The sequence below is a fragment of the Chiroxiphia lanceolata genome, chromosome 8 (assembly GCF_009829145.1).
Source record: "Chiroxiphia lanceolata isolate bChiLan1 chromosome 8, bChiLan1.pri, whole genome shotgun sequence".
Lineage (NCBI taxonomy): Eukaryota > Metazoa > Chordata > Aves > Passeriformes > Pipridae > Chiroxiphia > Chiroxiphia lanceolata.
Genome location: NC_045644.1, coordinates 24,323,300 through 24,341,539, shown reverse-complemented (window position 1 = coordinate 24,341,539; position 18,240 = coordinate 24,323,300). Strand labels below are relative to the sequence as shown.

Below are 18,240 nucleotides of genomic sequence, written 5' to 3'. Positions count from 1 at the left end.
TAAAGACACCTCAACAGTTAACACATACTGATAAAGGGACAAGTGACAATGTTACACTTGCTAGAAGGCCATGAATGAATAAGAAAAGATAGTAGGAGCACTACCAGTAGTCCACATCAGAATCTTTTTCTGTACTACAGTAATTGCCTTTGACTGTCCACCTCCTTACCCATCAGTTTCTCTATTCAGAAGTCCTTTTCCTGTAAAATTTGATCTTAGTGATTGAATTAAAATTCTGTCTATAGATTTATTTCCGATGTAGTAAACTACCGGTTTAGTTTACTGTAAACAAGACTTTTAACTTGGGAAATGAACAGTTTGTTCCACACACCTAAAGTAACTTCACTCTCTTATTTTAATCTGTTCATGAACCATGTAGCTCTCGCTAGGATTGATCCCTAATCTCTCTAACTAATTTTCAGTGTATTTGTTAGTAACCATCTTCTCTTAAGTAATAAACATTCTGAATAGCTTTACTGTATTATCATTTTCTTCTTTGGCATCCATTTTCAGGCAGCTATGGGTTGACATGAGTCATGCAAAGGGTTCTCTTGACTTATGTCACTTCAAAATTACTCAGGATTACTCAGTGGACATCATGCCCTGTTTCAAAAAAAGGAATGGTAACAATTATAAGGTTAACTTTGATCATCTGATGCAGTCTTGGAGAAGGGGCAGTAGGGTTTTTGTGGTGAGAGAGCTACTAATGAATAACTGACCACTTGCTATAGTATCTTCTTAACATTTGTCAACCTCCTGGAGGAATTTCTGAAGATTTGGTTAGTCTGATTCTGTTCCGTTCTGATTTGAATGGAAATGCAGTGTGAGAATACCCATCTCCTGCACTCCAGACAGCACCTCTGCAACGTGGTGTCTTTCACTGCTCCCTGAGGCCCTTTATCAGTCTGTACATTTAGGAAATCCTTTTGGTGTCAGTGGTTTTCTTTTGGGGCTGTAAAGTGATATGGTGAGCCAGTGCTCACAACTCCTGCAGGAGAAGGTGTGAAGGACAGAGCACTGGAGGAGTCTCATCCCTTTGGTTGGTGTGCAGTGGTTGATCATAGTCACTGGAGTTCAAATTGGACACTTCTGTGTAGGCTGTGCTTTCATTACACAGTTGTAAGCCTGACAAAGGTAGGGTTTGAGCCAGGGAGCTACCATATATTCAAACCCAGAAGCTTCAATTGTATTTTCCTTGATTACAGTAACAGGTTTTACTCTCAGTTGTATTTTAGCGCAGCAAAGTTCTGCAAGGATGTTTGGAATTGATGTATCTGCCCTTCCCCACCCTATTCCCCCCTGCTATTTTTGAGTATTAGGTTGTAGATTTTCTATCATGTTGATCTTTCTAGAATCACTGTTCAGTTCTTCCTATAGTCTTAAACTTACTGAAGTTGAAAGTTTGTTTTAGATGCTGCTGGCTCTGTTTAGCTTGTTACATTCTGCATTAAAACAATATACTGAAGTGCTACGCATTCTTTTGTCCTTGCATGTTACATGATCCTCACTGCTTTCATAACCTATTAGGTTTTCTGTCTGTCAGATGAAACTGTTTCCACAGTTCTTTATTTTACCTTTCAGTTTCCTTTCCTCAGTGTACGGCTGTTTGGTTTTATTAATGTTTTATTTCACCTGCTTGCAACTCTGTTCTGTGCTCTCTGCTGTTTCAAGACCACTTCAAAAGACATATCTGAAGAAATGTATCTAAATGATAATTTCTGATATGTAATCCTGTTCTATCCTCCATAAATTATTGAAAGAAGGTAAATATTTTAGAATGCCTTTTCCTACATCAGGCATAAGTCTTTCCTCTTCACCCCTTCCCTAGCTTGGGGAGAAACCGTGTTGTTCATGGTTTGCTATACATCTTGCAAATATTTTTTTAACATTGTCTGTCATGATTTACAGAACTATAGAGAAATAATATTCTGAACATCCCTGTTGATTTTATTTTTTTATGAAAGAAAACAGTGAAAAAGGCTTGACTGTACAATTAGTCTCCTGTTTGTTTTCAAGCAAGAAGGAGCACAAATTTATGAGTTTAAGAAAAGTCATTGTAAAATTCAGGGATTCTTCTGGCTGGTGACAGATTGCCTTTTGAATTAATTGAATCCATGATACAAGTGTATTTCTCAAAGTTTATTATAACTCAAAGTATGTTAATGGCATTTCTTAAAATTAACTGTTTATGCTTTGGTACACATTTTCCCACCTCAAAATTATATTATTATTTGGCATTATGGTACATTTTGGTGCAGTTTCCATGACCTGTTTTCCAGACCTGTTTCTCTTAAAATGGTCTGTTATTCTTCAAAAAATGTGCTACCCCATCCCCAAATGTGAAGCTAACTAAGCAGTTGTTTCTGTGTGGACATATTATCTCTTCAGTCATTGTCAGTTAGAGTAATCATCAAGAGTTATATTTGGTATGTGCTACATAATGGATCTTTGTGGTTTCTGTCAAGTCCAGCATTTGGACTATAATATGGCGCTTTTTTTAAGGCTTTTCTTTTATGCAACCTATGTTGGAATTCCTGCAAAATTGTGCTTTAGATTAAGTGAGTGCATGCTCAGGACTCAATGGATGTACTGCCTTGTGGGCAAAGTGCGATCTCACCATGTGACACATCCCTGCTCTCGGATGTTTCAGGAGTTGGTGGAGTGCTGCTTACCTGGAGGCTGACCAGGGAGTGACTCCCATGCAGTCAAGTTCTCAGAATCCAAGTGCAGCCTTGTCAAAAATGAGTTGTGAGGCTTATCAAAGCAGATGAATGAGTTACACTTGGCAGGATATGCAGTAAATGCCTTTTCAGAAATCCAGGTTGTCTGAGAAAGCAGGTGAGTTACCGAAAGGTGGCATAATTTGGATAATGGAGAGTTAGCCTTTAGGCTCATATGTCTTAAGACCAGTTTGAGTGGTTAAAGTGCAGAAAGGGAAGTACTTCTTTAAAAAATAGGCAGTCAGATGGAAAAAGAATACAAAGCTGGAAGCACGGGTCACTTTCCTTCTGCTGCATCGAGATGCCAAATCTAGCTAAAGGATTTTAGCATTCAGCTATAAAAGTTCCTCTAAAGGAAACAAATACTATGCAATTTTTCTGATGAAAAAGGTGTTTACTGATTGTGGGTTTTTTTAAGCATTTAGAAATCTGATTTAAACTTTATAAGAACTTTTGTATGACTATTGAAAATGTAAGGTTGTTAACAAATCAAGCAAAGATGAACTTTTGGATCCTCTTTTAAGGATAAGAGTGGGAAAAACTGGATCATATTGATCTGTGTTTTTACAGCACTTAACAGCCGTACATCTTGTGGCTGATGCTGTGAGTCGACAATACCATTGCAGAGATTAAAGTATCTGTTGATGTGCTTGTAAAAATTGCCAAGTTAATGAAAAATAACCCTTTCTGGTACTAGGACTAATGGCTTCACATTAGTGAAGAAAGCTTCTTTCCTAAGGCTAATTAGCCTGTCTTTATTTAAAGCAGACTTTTGTTGCTTGGCACAGTTTGGGACTGTGTGCACAAATGTTCTCCTTGCCTGAAGAAGATTGTCACTCAGATGCTGTCCAAGCTGTGAGGGGAGGAAAGAGGTGGAGGAATAATGCTGTAACTCTGGGCTGCTTTTACTATGTTTAAAGATTCCTGGGGCAGCCGCTGAATGCTGCTGTAGGTTTGCGTAGAGGACATTGTCCACAGGGCTGCTGCTGGAGTTAACGCTGATATCAGTGATGGACCAGTTGTTAATCCAATGCCCTTTTCTCCATGTAAAGCACACCAGCCTTCCTGGTATATCTCCTCCTTCCTCTTGACCTCTTGCATCCTGTTCATCTGTTTTGCTTGCAAGCAGCCCCAGGATAACATAAGCTTTCGAACTTCTCTGTAAGGATGAGAAGGGCTTTCTCCATGTTACACATACCCTGATATGTCAGCTCAAGTGAGATGATGTACATGTTGCCATTGAATTTACCAAAGACCATGCAGTCTGTCATTACCTGAATTTGGTTTGTCTGCCTTTACCTTTCAGCTTGTTTGTGAAATTCCTTGCTCATTGATGTGTCCAAACTATTCCAAGTGAATACACATTCTGACTTTTTTTTTTATCTGTCTATTTGTTTCTCTCCTTATTTATTCCCTATATCATGAGCCCAGGATAGTGCATTTCTATTATTACTGGTTTCTGTAAAACTTTGCCATAGAAATTATGTCGACTGCTTCTTGTTTAAAAGAAAGGATAACTGTGTTGTACAAGTGTGAAATCCTTAGTCCTTATAAATGAAGGGGCTCCATCTGGATGGAGGAGTGAAACAAAGTGGTAGGAAAAGCCCAAATGCAGTCTCCACTGAGAATTCTTCTGAGGGATGCGAGTTTGTGTCTTTCTACAGAGTGCAGGTCATTCATGCAATTTTTTATTTATTCAGTTTACTACTAGAGCATTTGCATGCATTATTATGCAATAGTTAAATTAAAAGAACAGTCTCTGTTCATAAATTCTCATTACATAATTACAGTAACAGCTAAAAGGAATAAAACCAGGGATCCTGTTATTCTAGATGCTGTATGTACGATAGCCCTGACACTGCAATTATTTTGGTGTGGAAATTTTAAAACACAAGTAGTTCTACTGAGAAGTTGGAGTTTTTACATTCTGCAATACCTTTGTGAACTGGGTTTAGAGATAAGAAGCCAATCCTTGCAACTCGTTACCATTTAAACCAGGGAAATAATTTTGTTTGAAATTCTTTCTTAAGACAGTGATCAGAGAACATTATTTTACTATTCTATCTTTTGTTTCTTCATTAATTAAAAAAAAGCATAATAAAGGTACATCCTAATGAGTTAATACATATATCAGCTATGTGTTTCAGTTGTATAATTACGTAAACTATTTCTAGAATTTCTCTTTTGGGTAGAAAATAACCTCCTATATACATTTAGGCCTTTAACTTTCACATCTGTGACTTGTATCTTTGAGTCTTCCCTCGTGTGTTTGAGAGACACATGAGCAAAACTATGTTTACAACTTAATTTTAAATGAGCAGAACTAAAATTAAAGTTGAATTAATTGTCAGCATATTATGAAGCAATATAGCAGACTCTCATCTCTTGAGTGGAAGAAAACATCTTTTTGTTGGTCTTGTACTCTGAGAAGACAGTAGGCATCATCATCAGCTCTGATATTAGGAAAACTGAGAATTAAAAAGCCCCACAGAACGCTTTAAATGTATGACTGCCCCTTAGAGGAAATTAGATGTGTAGTCCAGTTGCAGTGATCGCAATGTGCTTGTGTTAGCCGATGTTGTTAAAAATGAAGCCCATTTTTCATGACTTGTTGGCAAGTCAAATCTTTAACTTCATGTACCAGGCTGAAAAATTGTGACATGTGAAAGCACAGAATTGCATTAAAAATAAATGTTGGCTGTAGCACATAGCAGAGTGGTATGTCTATGTTGCTAGATAAAAGAAGAGCAAAAGAGCCTCTGTGCTGTAGCAGTTTATCTGCTGTTGCTGGGGTTTTTTTTTTGGTTCTTTTTTTTTTTTTAGAAGCATGGACATGGTTCCTTATTGAAAATAATGTTTTTACCTATGACTTGTGTCACTATGGTAGTTCCTGAGGTCTTAGCAATTGTTACTGCAAACTTGCTTTGCCTTTTAGGCAACTTGTAAGTTCATGACTGAGCAAGTAACCTACTCATGCAAACTTAACTCGCAATGCAGGTCTTTTCTGCTAGTATGGGATCTGACTGGAATTATTTTTCTCTCAACTCGTTCATGACAACTTCCATTACTTGTTTCATTTTTTAACAGGATTCTGCAACCAAAAATACAGGATTTTTCAAATTAGAGTTACTTCTTAAGTGAAGTTGTATTGTTCTATGTGGAGTTCTCTCAATTGCCATTTACTTACCTCTTTGTCAGGTACGACTGGTAAAGCATCATCTCCACCACCTGTGATAGACACGAGACAGATGAGTGAGAAGCTGGAGACTATATTGTATCAGCTCCGTCAGGTAACTCGAGAGAGGGATGAGCTGCGCAAGCAACTTGCACTTTCATCTCCTGGGTCCACCTTCGATGACTGCAGGTAAACATAAAGGAAATGTGACATTTTAATCAAGTTCTCAGTAGTGTTTTGAAGTGTCTTGACTTGTACTTAGCTGTAAAGCGTTAAGGAGATTGCATTATGTTGCTTGTAACCTACTTGCATCCTGGTGATGGGTGTGTTTCAGACATTCACGTTTCAGAGCTGCCTGTTAAATGCCTATTCTCACTTTGTCCAGCATTTTTTCTGTGAGAGTGAGGGGAGTAGTTTTCATCTCTATGTTGAGAGAAGAAAACAAACAAGTTGTTTAGGCTTCCTGGGTTTTGTTGTGGGAAGAGAAAGAAGACAGTGGCTGAAGCATTTGGTGTTTTGAAAGCAAGAGAGAAGAAAGGGAAATAGCTCTGAATACTTGGCTGGAGAACAGAAATGAGGAGAGGAAAAAAATCTCAGCTATTTCTGTGCTTCTGCAAAGAGAGAGAGGTTTGGATTTCTGTTGAGTGAACTATGTGTCTTTTAGAAGGTAAGCTTTCTGGTATACATATATTGGGGAACTGTGTAGCAGAAATATGTTGAGAGTAAGGAGCTTTCCTCCGCTGAGAAGTTATGAGTGCTCCAAATTAAAATAACATGTCTTCAAAGGTAGTTAATGGCCAGCAGTCTTGTGTAGCTCATTCTGATTTGAGTGTTGACATGTTATGAGGAAGATAGTACTCAGAGTATGAGTTAATTGTAAAAAGGGGTTTTATTGAGTAGAAAGTAGAATTACTTTATTTTAGAGGGTTAAAGATCTGCTAATGTTGATGTGTGACTGGGTGCACTGAGCAGGTACTTTATGCCTGCAGTAAGCACATGTATGAGTATATTTAAACCTTGGGAAAAAATTGTCTGTCACTGAATCTGAAATAAGAGCAAAGAACAGATTTTCTGGGAGGTGGTGTCATGATGCATAGCTTCTCTGAACTTGAATGTTTTATTGTTGTTGGTTGTTACTTAATTGGCTCTATCTGTATGTGATCAGGTGGTTAATTAAACTTTTTGTCCGTATGAGATGAGGTCAAGATTTGACTCAGTGAACTGGAATTGGGAGAATCTGGACGTTTTATTAACTCCATAGCTATTCATCTTAATGCCCCCTTCCTCCCCCCCTGAGTTCTGAGGGCTACTTTAAGAGCATCATGTTCTGTCTAACCCTCTCAAAGCGTTGTGGGGATGGGAGAGGAAAAGATTGTCAAATGTCAACATCTTTTGCATAGTTCCAGTTACTTACTTACATAGAGGGATTTCTTCTTTGAAGTCACTAGAGCTTAGGCATTGAGGATTTTATAGCTCACAATAATCTTCTGCATAATCCAGGATGCTATTAATAAAGTTCTGATGAGCTGTCCTCTAGACTGCCCTATTTTCTCTTTCTTTTCAATCCTTTGCCTTCAGTGTAGGATTTGTATGTTATAGAAAACATAAATGTTTACAGCTTCAAGAACAACTCATGAAAATGAACATGGTATTTGTAGTCCTTGGACAGTAGTTAGATTGTAGTAGTTGACTTCCAAACAATCAAATATTTGAAGAGTGAGAAATGAATGAAGATTATTAGTTGACATTTTTTCCTTCAGTGTAAAAGCAACTATTCCTCCTATCCCCATACACATCTATGGTTTTTAAAACTTGCTGGTATTTATTTTACTTTGTTTCACATTCTTTCCTCATATAAAACTAATCTTCAGCCTCCAGGAGTCAAAGCCCAGACATGGCAAGCTGTTAATGCTGAAGTGTGAAAGCTGAGAGATCATTATGTAGGTGGTGACTTTTACTACCCAGGCTTTATTTTCCTGGCTGTGTGTACTGCTTTAACTGTGGCTGTACCAAACACAGGTGGTGCAGAGGCAAATCTTGACACGTCACGTCGGCGTGCTTCAAAACAGTTGCAGCTCCCAACACATTGGTAGTCTGGGCTGTGCTGGCTGTGACGGTTGGCATTGCAAAACCGAGGGCTGCTTTCCAAAGCACATGTTGACTGAGTCTAGAGCAGTGGAAGAGGAGCCACAGCAGTGGATTGAGAAGTGCTGAATCAGATCATGCGCCATCCTGCTGGCCAGGAGTAGGATTGCTCGTGCTGTACTTGTGGACTGACATGGATGTGAGCCCACGTGGTGGTGATTAAACAGATCTGACCAAATAATTTAGTATGCTCAAGCTGTACTTCAGAGACTTAAAGTTGCTATTATTACTTACATAGTAGTAATAGAAGAGAGCTGCAACACAAATAAAACCCCTGAAAACTGCCTTTGCGTAGAGACTGTTTTGTGTGTAATCTGTAACTGTTGTTGGAATTGCAATAGTGAAAGATAACACAAGTTGTTAGGTAGGCATTGCCCACAGAATTAGAACTGTGGTTGGCATTAGCATCAGATACATGTAAATGTCAATCTCACTGTAGCCTTGATTTACTGTCAGGGTAATTCCACTGTAGCACAAAGGATTTTTAGGATTCTCACATGAATATCAGAAAAACAGACACTAGCATTTTAAATTTTGTTAATATTTGAACAAGTGCCTCCAAAATAGTAACTGATACCTCTCCTTTATTGAAATAATAATTTTCTGTATTTTGTGGGACATTTTAGCATAAAACTGTGGTGGTCTTGCCTAAACAAGCCTACGTGTGCTTGAATGGACTGTTTTGTTGAAACAGTTTTGATTTTTGACTTCTGACCAATATTCCTCATTTTAGTATTCCTGTTTTTCTTGCTGAGATATAAAGCTTTGGAACAGCACTGTGGAAGATAAGGTCTTGGATATCCATGTGGTTTTTATTTCATGTAGATGAGGTAGAATGGAGGATGTTATTGGTGGCATTGTTGGTCCTTCCTCGTTGTGTAGTTTGGCTAACTTGTGTAATTACCTACCTAGTCTCCATGTTTATAGGTGATGCATTGTTTTTTTTAATCGGGGGATTTTGTTTGTTTGTTTGTTTTCGTTTGGGGGGTTTTATTTTGGTTTGGTTGTTTTGTGGGGTTTTTTTGTGGTGGTCTTGTTGTCCTGTTTGTTTTTTTTAATAATACTGGTGTTACTTCAGCACTATGTGAAATACACACGATGGATGTTACACTTGTAGAACAAGTTTAACCATAGCTTTCAGACTGACCTAATAGTTTAATATGAACATGTGTTAATGGGTCTCAGTAAGCTTAATGCTACAACTGAGAGTTAAACTGTGCTGCAATTAATGTTGTCATTTAAGGACTGTGGTGGACAGATGGTGTCTGCTTTCAATAACTTCACCCTAAGGTCTAATTTAAATCAATACTTGGGGTTTTAGTGATTCTGTCAAGGGTGTGAACATTTCAAATTGAGTTTAACTTACGCTGACTAGGTTTGTATTTTAAAAGAATAACACTTGGAGTAGTTGCAGTAATGTCTGTAATGCTGTATGAGTAACATGCTATTTCTTTTGGCACCCCTAAGCAATGAACTTAAAAATATCCTAAAAAAAAATCCCTGTGGACATGGCTTGAACATTTGGTTACTTTATATGATTTTGGCTTTTAATTGTTTATCAGACAAGGAAGGGCTTTTTGTTTTGTTTTCCCCAAAAGCACTTCTCTGGAGAAAGGAGGAAAAGAGGAATTTCAATTGAAGGCTTCACTACTCAGCAACCCAGATGCAACTGAGTTGCCAAAATGTACCTCATATCAAACACACTCCCCCTCAAAGTCTGTGAACCAGATGTGGCTGGCTTTGTTTTTTTCTTTTTTTTCAACAATTCTCACCACTGAAATAGTACAAAACCATTTTCATTTTGATTCAATTGCCAGTTGCATTTCAGTTCCAGAATCCATGCTGCTGTTTTTTCTGTATGAAGCAAAGAAAATTCTGATGGCTTTTCAGGCTGTGCTTACAGAGAAGCCATTTGGGAGAGTGTGAGATGGGAGGGAGGAAGAATGGTCTGTGCAGCAACGGAGCAAATATGATATGAGAATAAGCAGAGTTAAATTAGAAAGCAATTGTTTCCTTATGGAGACTTTGGTTTTCTTTTTTGGTGGTTTGTTGGGTTTTTATTCATTGCCTGTGGTGTTACAAGAGACCCAGGAGATGACAAGGGACAGCTGTCAGACGCTCCATTTTGAAACTAGAAAATTCGATGGTGCAAAAATTCTGTGACTGTATAGAGGAGGAACAGTTCAATTGAGAGGCTCTTAGAAGCTTAGTGCTTCAAAACAAGAAGACAAATCTAGTCAATTCTAGTCTACAAATAAAGGTACCATGTACAAGTACCACACATTCTAGATGTAATCTGTGTTGGTCAATTGCTTGACAAGGGAGATGATTTTAGAAAATTTCTTCTCTCCCAGTCATCCTGATATACTAAAAGAAATTTGAGTAGAAATTTTTCTTTTGACTGACTTTGGCTTTGATGTTTTGTTTACTGAAAATTGCTTGTTGTAGATGATGTTGTACTGGAGATTCCTAATAATTAGTATGGCAAAATTTGGGTTATCTTATGGAAATGTGAGGCAGATTCTGACATGTTTTCTCAATCCTTTATTATAGTTTAAAAGAACATGGTAACACACAATCAGGCATGTAATTCAGGAGAATGAGTTGATCAAATTATTTAAATTCAATGCTCAGTTAGTCAAACAGGTCAAATTCTGCCAGCATAGATGTATGAGTTTTTGGTGTCCCATCGGAAATGTTTCTCCCAGCCCTCCCTGATTTTCCTAGGGAGCTATAGACAAGGTCCTCCAGCTGCTGCTTATATGAGAAACCTTTTCTAACTCAGGCTTCCATGCACCCCCAGCTGACTTTGGCAGCCTCTTTTCAGCCCCACTCTCACTGCAGCTTTGTGTTTTGTTGCTGAGAGTTTGACATGGTGACACAGGAAAGCCGAGTGTGCAGAGATAGACTTGTTCTTGTATCGAGTGACTGTTCTGTTCTGTGGTAATACTGCTGCTCAGAAGAGAGTTACATGCACACTCTGTACTAGTTTTGGCTGTGTTAGTGATAGTTAGACATTATTAGATGTTACATCTCAGTTTAAAACTAATAGATGTTTAAGTCAGTGACATTTTGTTTGCAGTTGCATCTTTATGTGAGCTGGTCAGTATTTAAATTAAAGCATAATATAACCTAAACAATTGTGTTATGGTATTTTTTATTGGATAGTAATTTTTCATTCTCTTTAGTAGCTGATGTTTGACCTTATATTCTTTTTCCACGCTAGGCCTAGTCCAAAACCAAATCATGATTATGAAAGGCTGAAGATTCAGTGCATGAAGGCCATGTCAGACCTACAGTCACTGCAGAATCAACACACCAAGACACTAAAGAGGTGTGAAGAAGCAGCAAAAGAGGCAGATTTTTATCAGTAAGTATTAGTAAAGCTGTAAGGTAAGAGTTTACCAAACATGATAATCAAGTAATTTTTTTTAATGCTGTTTTTCCACTTAAATTGCAAGATCAGTGCTTACTTGCTTCAGATAATACATTTCTGGCCCATTTGAAATGATAAAGTATGGACTGCTGGTTTTACTTTTAGAAATTTGAGATAGAAATCCCCAATGTCCTCGTGGGATGAAAAAAGAAAACCCAGGTTACTAAATTGCAATCTAGTAATTTTACTGTCAGGCTAGAGAGCGGAATCTAATATGAGAGAATGTAATTTCTTACTCTCTTTTAATAGATTGTGATAACTTTCTTGATAATTTATATAAGTTTTAACACAAGTTAAACTCAAATATTATTTTCTTCTCTAATAATTTTTAAAACCCTGTGTTTTTTTAAAAAAAAACACAAAAAGAGTGAGCATTCCAAAGGGTTAGCATTCTCATTTCCAACAAAATTTGAATAACAGATAGCAGATTAATAACCTACATGTAAAAATTATGTATGCTTAGTTGTGTGAATATAATTTGTCAAAAGGCTTTTTTTTTTTTAATAGGTTGTTCTAATTTTAAGGAAACTTTTTTAATGCTTTGGGACGTTCTGTACAGACATGTTGGTATTTGACTTCATAAGGAAGGAATACAAAATAACATAGAATGCAAATTAGATCTATTCATTGCTCTGTGTTTGACGGGTTTTTTTAATATGTATAAATACAGATTTTTAACATTTTAGCAGCAGGTGTGAGAGTTCAGTTAGAATTGTTCTGTTTCAACAATAAAAATATTTATAGTGTTCAAAAGGCGCTCTTTTTAATCTGCAGTAATAAAATATATTGACTGATCTGCTTTTATCCAGCAATGATTTGGTCTAATTTTGGACTGCTACCTGGAATTTTAATCTGAATGGTAGCCTCTTTGTGTGACTCTCAGTTGTTTAAGTGAGAGTGTATTTCTTTCAATAATTCCGGCTTGCACAGTGAAGTTTGGAAGAACTTTCATAGCTTTTTTTTCCTGCTTGAATGTAGTTGAAACGTACATAGTGTGTTTTTATTGCTTATGGTGGTTTTTTGGACAGCTTGGGGGATTTTGTTTCTTTTTAAAACAGTAGCATACAAGGAGAATTTTGTACTTCTCATCTGTTTTTTGGTTAGCTGCTGCTCCGCTGGGGGGCCCGAGAGAAAGTGGAGATGATTTGTGGGATAATTCCTATTATCTTGAGGATTATCTTACATTCATATTATGCCATTTCTGTTTGCCTGCCTGCTTTTAATGGCTGTGAAATGGCATTGATGGGTGGCAGAAATCCATCGTCTCTTCTGATGCAGTTTAGGAATACTGTGTATTTTTGCATATTTTCATACTTACTTTCCTGTTTGTTTCTGATTTTTTTTTTTTTTCCCTCTGCTGCTTGAAATACACAAATATACAGAACTGAGTTAGTTTGGCATGCTTTCTTGGGTAGGAAACTCATGCTTGAAATGAATTAGTCCAGGACTTTGTCCTTGTAAGTTGGCCTCTAAGAGCATTTTTTTGTGTGCTGTGGCAGCACATTGCACAGTCGGCTGCTGAGTGACCAGTCACAGCTGAAGGAGGACATGGATACCTTGAAGAGGAAAAACACGCAGTTGGTGCGAGAACATAATCACCTCCAGCAGTCCTGTGAGGAAATGAAGAGACTTCACGACGAGGATCAGAAGGAGATAACGGACCTGCGCAGCCAGCAGCAGCAGGTGAGCTCAGCCTGGGGGGGATGTGCTAGAAGGGATCCTGGATGGTTCCTTTGAGAAACAAATCTGAACGTGCAGAGTTGCTGCCTTTTATGTCTTACTAATTCTGAAACATCTTCTTTACATTTTACAGTACTAGGGGAGAAAATGACATCTTGGGTACTAATTGATTTTCTGTGTCTGGCTGGCATAAAGAGTGAGGGGTATAGAATATGAGGTGGCATTGAGGAATTTTGATACGGAGATGAAAAAGTGTACATGAGGATTGTATGTGCATGATATATTTTTAAAGTGGGTGGAGAGGCATCAAAAATCTTACTTGAAACTGCAAAGTCATTAAAAAGATGACTATTTTCCTAGGGTATTTTATGGGACAGGGATAGCTTTAAACTTGCATGCTGTGTTTGTTTTTTGGAAAGAATCACAATTAAAAGAGTGACAGTCACTTTGAGAACCTTTGGAGGTTTGAATTATTTGTTGGTTTTGATGGGGTTTTTTTGTCTGTGTGGGGAGGTTGGTTTTGGGATTTTTTTTGTTATTCTAATGACACCATAAAGGTTAGTGGAATGACTTGAACTACTCAGCTAGAAAAAAGCTACAGGTTGATTAATGTTTTTGAACTTGAAACAAAAAAAGACAAAATCTTCAGGACTGGAAGAATTAAATATTTCACAACTTTATATCACAGACTGTCTTCAGGTCAGTGTTTTTCACATATTTAGAAAATAAAAAAGCAGTAGTAGTACTAAGGAGTAACTGGTCCTATCACATCCACTGTTCACCTACAGAAAAGTTTGATCATTTAGTTAGAATTGTTACAGTAACATGTGGAATGGTTAAACAGAGTATCTTGGTTGACTGTGTGTAGTCTGATTCACAGGACAAACTTGCAAGTCAAACATTAGGCTTCAGAAGCAAAATCTATGCAAACCAAAATAATTATTTGCTAGGGTAGGAGGGGCAAAGGTCAAAGCAAGTTGGATGTGCTGAATGGCACTTCAGCATGTGCTTGAGGTCTAGTGCAAAGGGGAGTGAAGATTTGTTCTTCCTTTTTATCCATTCCTCTAACACTGTCTTGCAAGCTCTGCCGTCAGATGGTTTAGTGGCTTGGCTCAGAAGACAGCAGAAATGGTTTGTTGTGTAAACATGGGCAAATAGCTTAATAGTTCTATGCCTCGGTTTCCCAGTCTGCAAAGAAGGGATGCACAACCTCCAAGAGAAGGCTATTGTATTTTGTGGATCTGTCCTGAGGTTTGAAATTCTCTGGAGGGACAGGGGGCTGAAGTGTCGTTGTCGGTATTGATTTAAAGAAATTCAGTCTCATGTCAATGTCACGATTAAACCCTTCAAGGAAACTATGTATGTGACTCTCAGTGAGAACGTTGTGTAACTCCATTTCTCAGCTTGTCAGAGTGAATCATGGTGTCTTGAAGGGGTGCCAAAAGTCTTATCTTGTCCATGTCACTTCTTGTATGAATGAGTCTAACTCTGTGTTGATCCCTCTGACGTGTTGTTTCGTTGTTGGGCCATAACAAAATACATCTTGGTGGCCTCAGAGAGCAAAAACTTTTGATCAAATTACTCTTTGTGTAGGATTGTCATGGATTTGCTGTGTAGCAGCTGACCAGCTTAAGTTTCTGCTGCTCACGTAGGAAGTCTCATGTTGCCACGGCTGTCTTCCTTGGACCAGCTGGGACTATTTACTTTTTCTCTGACTGGGATTTTGAATGGGGGACCTTCTTTATTGTGCTGGTGTTTCTGTCTTCCTCTGTCAAATCTCTGTTAGCAAGTTTATGTTGAATTCCATCCAGTTTCTTGTTTATTAGTCCTTCTTTTCTTAATTATTTAGTGTGTTTGCAACATAAATACATTCCATATCTGCTTTAGACAGCAAGAAGTGGTTTGTTTCTGTTTGGATTCTCAAATAATTAGTTCACAAACCCGTTCTCAAACTGCTCTGGGAAGTGGTATTCAGGAAAATGGCTTCCTTGAGTGAGTTCAAATCAGTATGTATTTACAATTTACATATGCCAACAGTTTACCATGTGCTTAGCTTATCTGAAATGGTTCACTGAAGCATACTGGCTACTCATGGGTCCACCTCTGTGCAGGTTATGCTGCTGAATCCACTGAGGATTGGGATGTATGTGGAAATAGCTGAAGTATAGTCTTGTTCAAGGGCCACTTTATGAACAGTAACTCACTCCTCTTACGTATCCTGGTTAGTTAAAGGAGACCAATGTCAGGCTGAAGAACTTTGTCTCTCTTTTCTTGCCTCTGTAGCAAAGGGGTTTATTAACAATGACAGGTGTTATCTGCTACCAGTGGGCAATGAAAAGCAGGCAATCTCTTGTGCTCTCCTTTCATTTTAGCCTGCAAGCATCCGGGTTCTTCCATATTCAGGAACTGGTCCTTACTCTGAACGTACGACACAAAAGAAGATGAGGAGCCAATTTGTACATATTTGTGCAGGATAGCTGCTCTGTATTTGGTTTCAACTTTTTATAGAGATCATGTTTTCTGTCTCTTTTTCCTTCTAGTTTTTTTAATACTTTTTATTTTTAGGTAGTTAGGGACATACCTTTGTAGGCTAATGTTAGCATTATGTAATTACTGGCACCTCTCTATATAGAGCATTCCTCTTTCTTCCCAGTGCTCCGTCAGGCCAGATTTCAATTTAAAAGACAAAACCAGAAAAATGGAGCATAGAAATAAAAAAATAATAATAAAAAAAGGGATAAATAAGATAAGGCTTCATTTCAGGCAATTTTTTTTTGCCTTTTGAGAATGAGCAACAACTAGATTTGCCGAAGCTCATTAGGGCTTTCTTTTGTTGTTGCTGGTCATTTGTCGTCAGTGTTGCTATTTGCAACAGGATTCTTACGTTGATGGAAATTAATTTGAAACTAAGATTCAGGTCAGGCTTTATTCACATTTAAATGGACTTTTCCTCTTCTCGTTCATATTTTATGTATAGCTTTTGAAACACAAACATCTATGGGCAGTTGTCAGATGAGATATTGTATGAATATTAAAATAATATGCCTGCATGTGTTACATATTTCGAGTAGATTTGATTCTCTTAGGGGTTTTAATTACTTAATTTGTTCATAGAGGATACAGGCAACCATGGTGGTTGTGAATGCCACCTCGTGGGCATTTCCTAAATTACCACTATCATCTTGTTCATCAAGTAGTGATTACCTTTTGTTAAAACTACAAATACTTAGAAAACAACATGGGTTTAATAGGTGTCCATAGCAGTTACCATTAGAGAGAGATTTGCATAAACTTATACACTCTAAGTTGTGATAAAGCAGATTTTTAACCCAATTAACAGAAAGCAGATGTATAATACTTAGAGTAACAGTAGCACTTAGAGCAGCTCAGTCTTTCCTTGGTCATTAAAAAGAATGATTACCAAAATTGGTTAATATATTTTTGTTGTAATATAGCTTCTTATGTATATATTTTAAATCATATTTATTGAACTGATTAAAACCAAAGGTTATTGATGGAGTTTCTGGCACTTTTTTAAGGTTATGAAGCAAAACGGATCATCAGAGATACTGAATAAACTTTATGATACAGCGATGGACAAGCTGGAGGGTGTGAAGAAGGATTACGATGCCCTGAGGAAACGGTACAACGAGAAGATCGCGAGCCACAACACGGATCTGAGCCGCCTGGAACAGGCTGAGGAGGAGAACAGGCGTCTGCAGAAACAGATCGACATGTTAATGAAGCAAAGGGACACAGCCATTCATTTTCAGCAGCAATATTCGTCCTCTCTCAGGAGGTATAATCAAGTTTTGATACCTTTGAGGTATTCTGTGATGTCATTAGCAATTCTAATGTCACATCTTATTTTCACAGCGGTGGAGTCACAAATACCTTTCTAATCTCTTTTCTAAAATTTTTCTCTAGTATATGTTATCTTGGTGTGATGAGTAAGCATGTGTTTCTATATAAAATTTTCTGGGAGGTCCTAGAAGGTGTTGATGAGGATGTTTATTTGGAGAAATGGTGCATTTTTTTGAGAAAAGGATTTCCCAGGTATTGGAATTGTATGATGAATTTTTAACCATTGTTTAGCTCAGAGATAGGGGTACTCTACTTTTCAAGCTATATCTATTCTTAGTTGTAGAGACAGGAGTCACATATAACCAGAGTTTTGTTAAACCTCAGACTTAGCATTCCAAACAAACTCCTTAATGCATGGTGTACCTATATATATATATATATATATGTATGTGAGTTGATAAGAGAATATAATTTCTAGAAGGTGTTTGGCAAATGAAGATTTCAAGTATAAGTTAACTTTTCATGATATTAGAATTGCTGACTGTGAGAGACTGTGAGACAGGGTTCAGGCTGGGAGCAGAGTTCACTGGACACAGGTGTTTGGGAGTCTTGCTTCACTGAGAAGATGCTGCCATGAGCAGCGCAAGTGTCAAAAAACAACACAGACACTATGTCATACCACACTTATCCTGTCTCTCTGCTCCTTCTTGATACCAAGCCTACACAGTTAACCATGTGGGGTAGAAAGATCATCAGTATACACAAGGACTCCAAGGAGCATCAGTGGGTGTGTTAGGAATGTTTTCATTCACTGTTAGGGGTGATACGCAACTCCCACAGACCAAAGCCAAAAAATGTTTTTTCCACATTCATAGACTTTCAGTGTTTCCAAAAGGTGAGATTGAGCATAGATAATAGTGTACACATGAAGTTATGTAATTGAAACTGCCATGGATTCCTGAAAGTGCTGAAAAGCCTAACATACACTACACGAAACACTGCAAACATGCTGGTACATGCAGAAGCTCAACATGCTTCTGTTATGGCCTTGTGATTTAGGTCTCCTTCTTGAGAGGAAAGTGTTGCTTGATACTGTTCAGAGACTGGTTTTAAGAATTCCATGAAAGATATGCATGTTCCTGTGAACCAGTGTTCCAACTAAGTTAATATAACTGATCTTCAGAAATGTTTGTCTTTTATTCAGTTGCCTTTGGGTCTGAGTTTCTTCTTTATTTGTATTTGCATAAAACTTTATTTGTCTTACTTTTATACCCTTTCTT

General features: G+C 37.7%; 1 protein-coding gene across 5 annotated transcripts in view; it reads left to right on the top strand.

Annotated features, from left to right (window-relative positions):
- DLG5 (discs large MAGUK scaffold protein 5) overlaps positions 1 to 18,240 on the top strand; it is a 105,078-nt gene that overhangs the window by 43,646 nt on the left and 43,192 nt on the right. For all 5 annotated transcript variants that reach the window (XM_032694758.1, XM_032694757.1, XM_032694760.1 and 2 more), the window contains exons 3-6: positions 5,919 to 6,084; positions 11,267 to 11,410; positions 12,976 to 13,159; positions 16,696 to 16,955. In XM_032694758.1, coding sequence (XP_032550649.1) covers positions 5,919 to 6,084; positions 11,267 to 11,410; positions 12,976 to 13,159; positions 16,696 to 16,955 — 754 coding nt within the window. The remainder of the gene's footprint in view (positions 1 to 5,918; positions 6,085 to 11,266; positions 11,411 to 12,975; positions 13,160 to 16,695; positions 16,956 to 18,240) is intronic.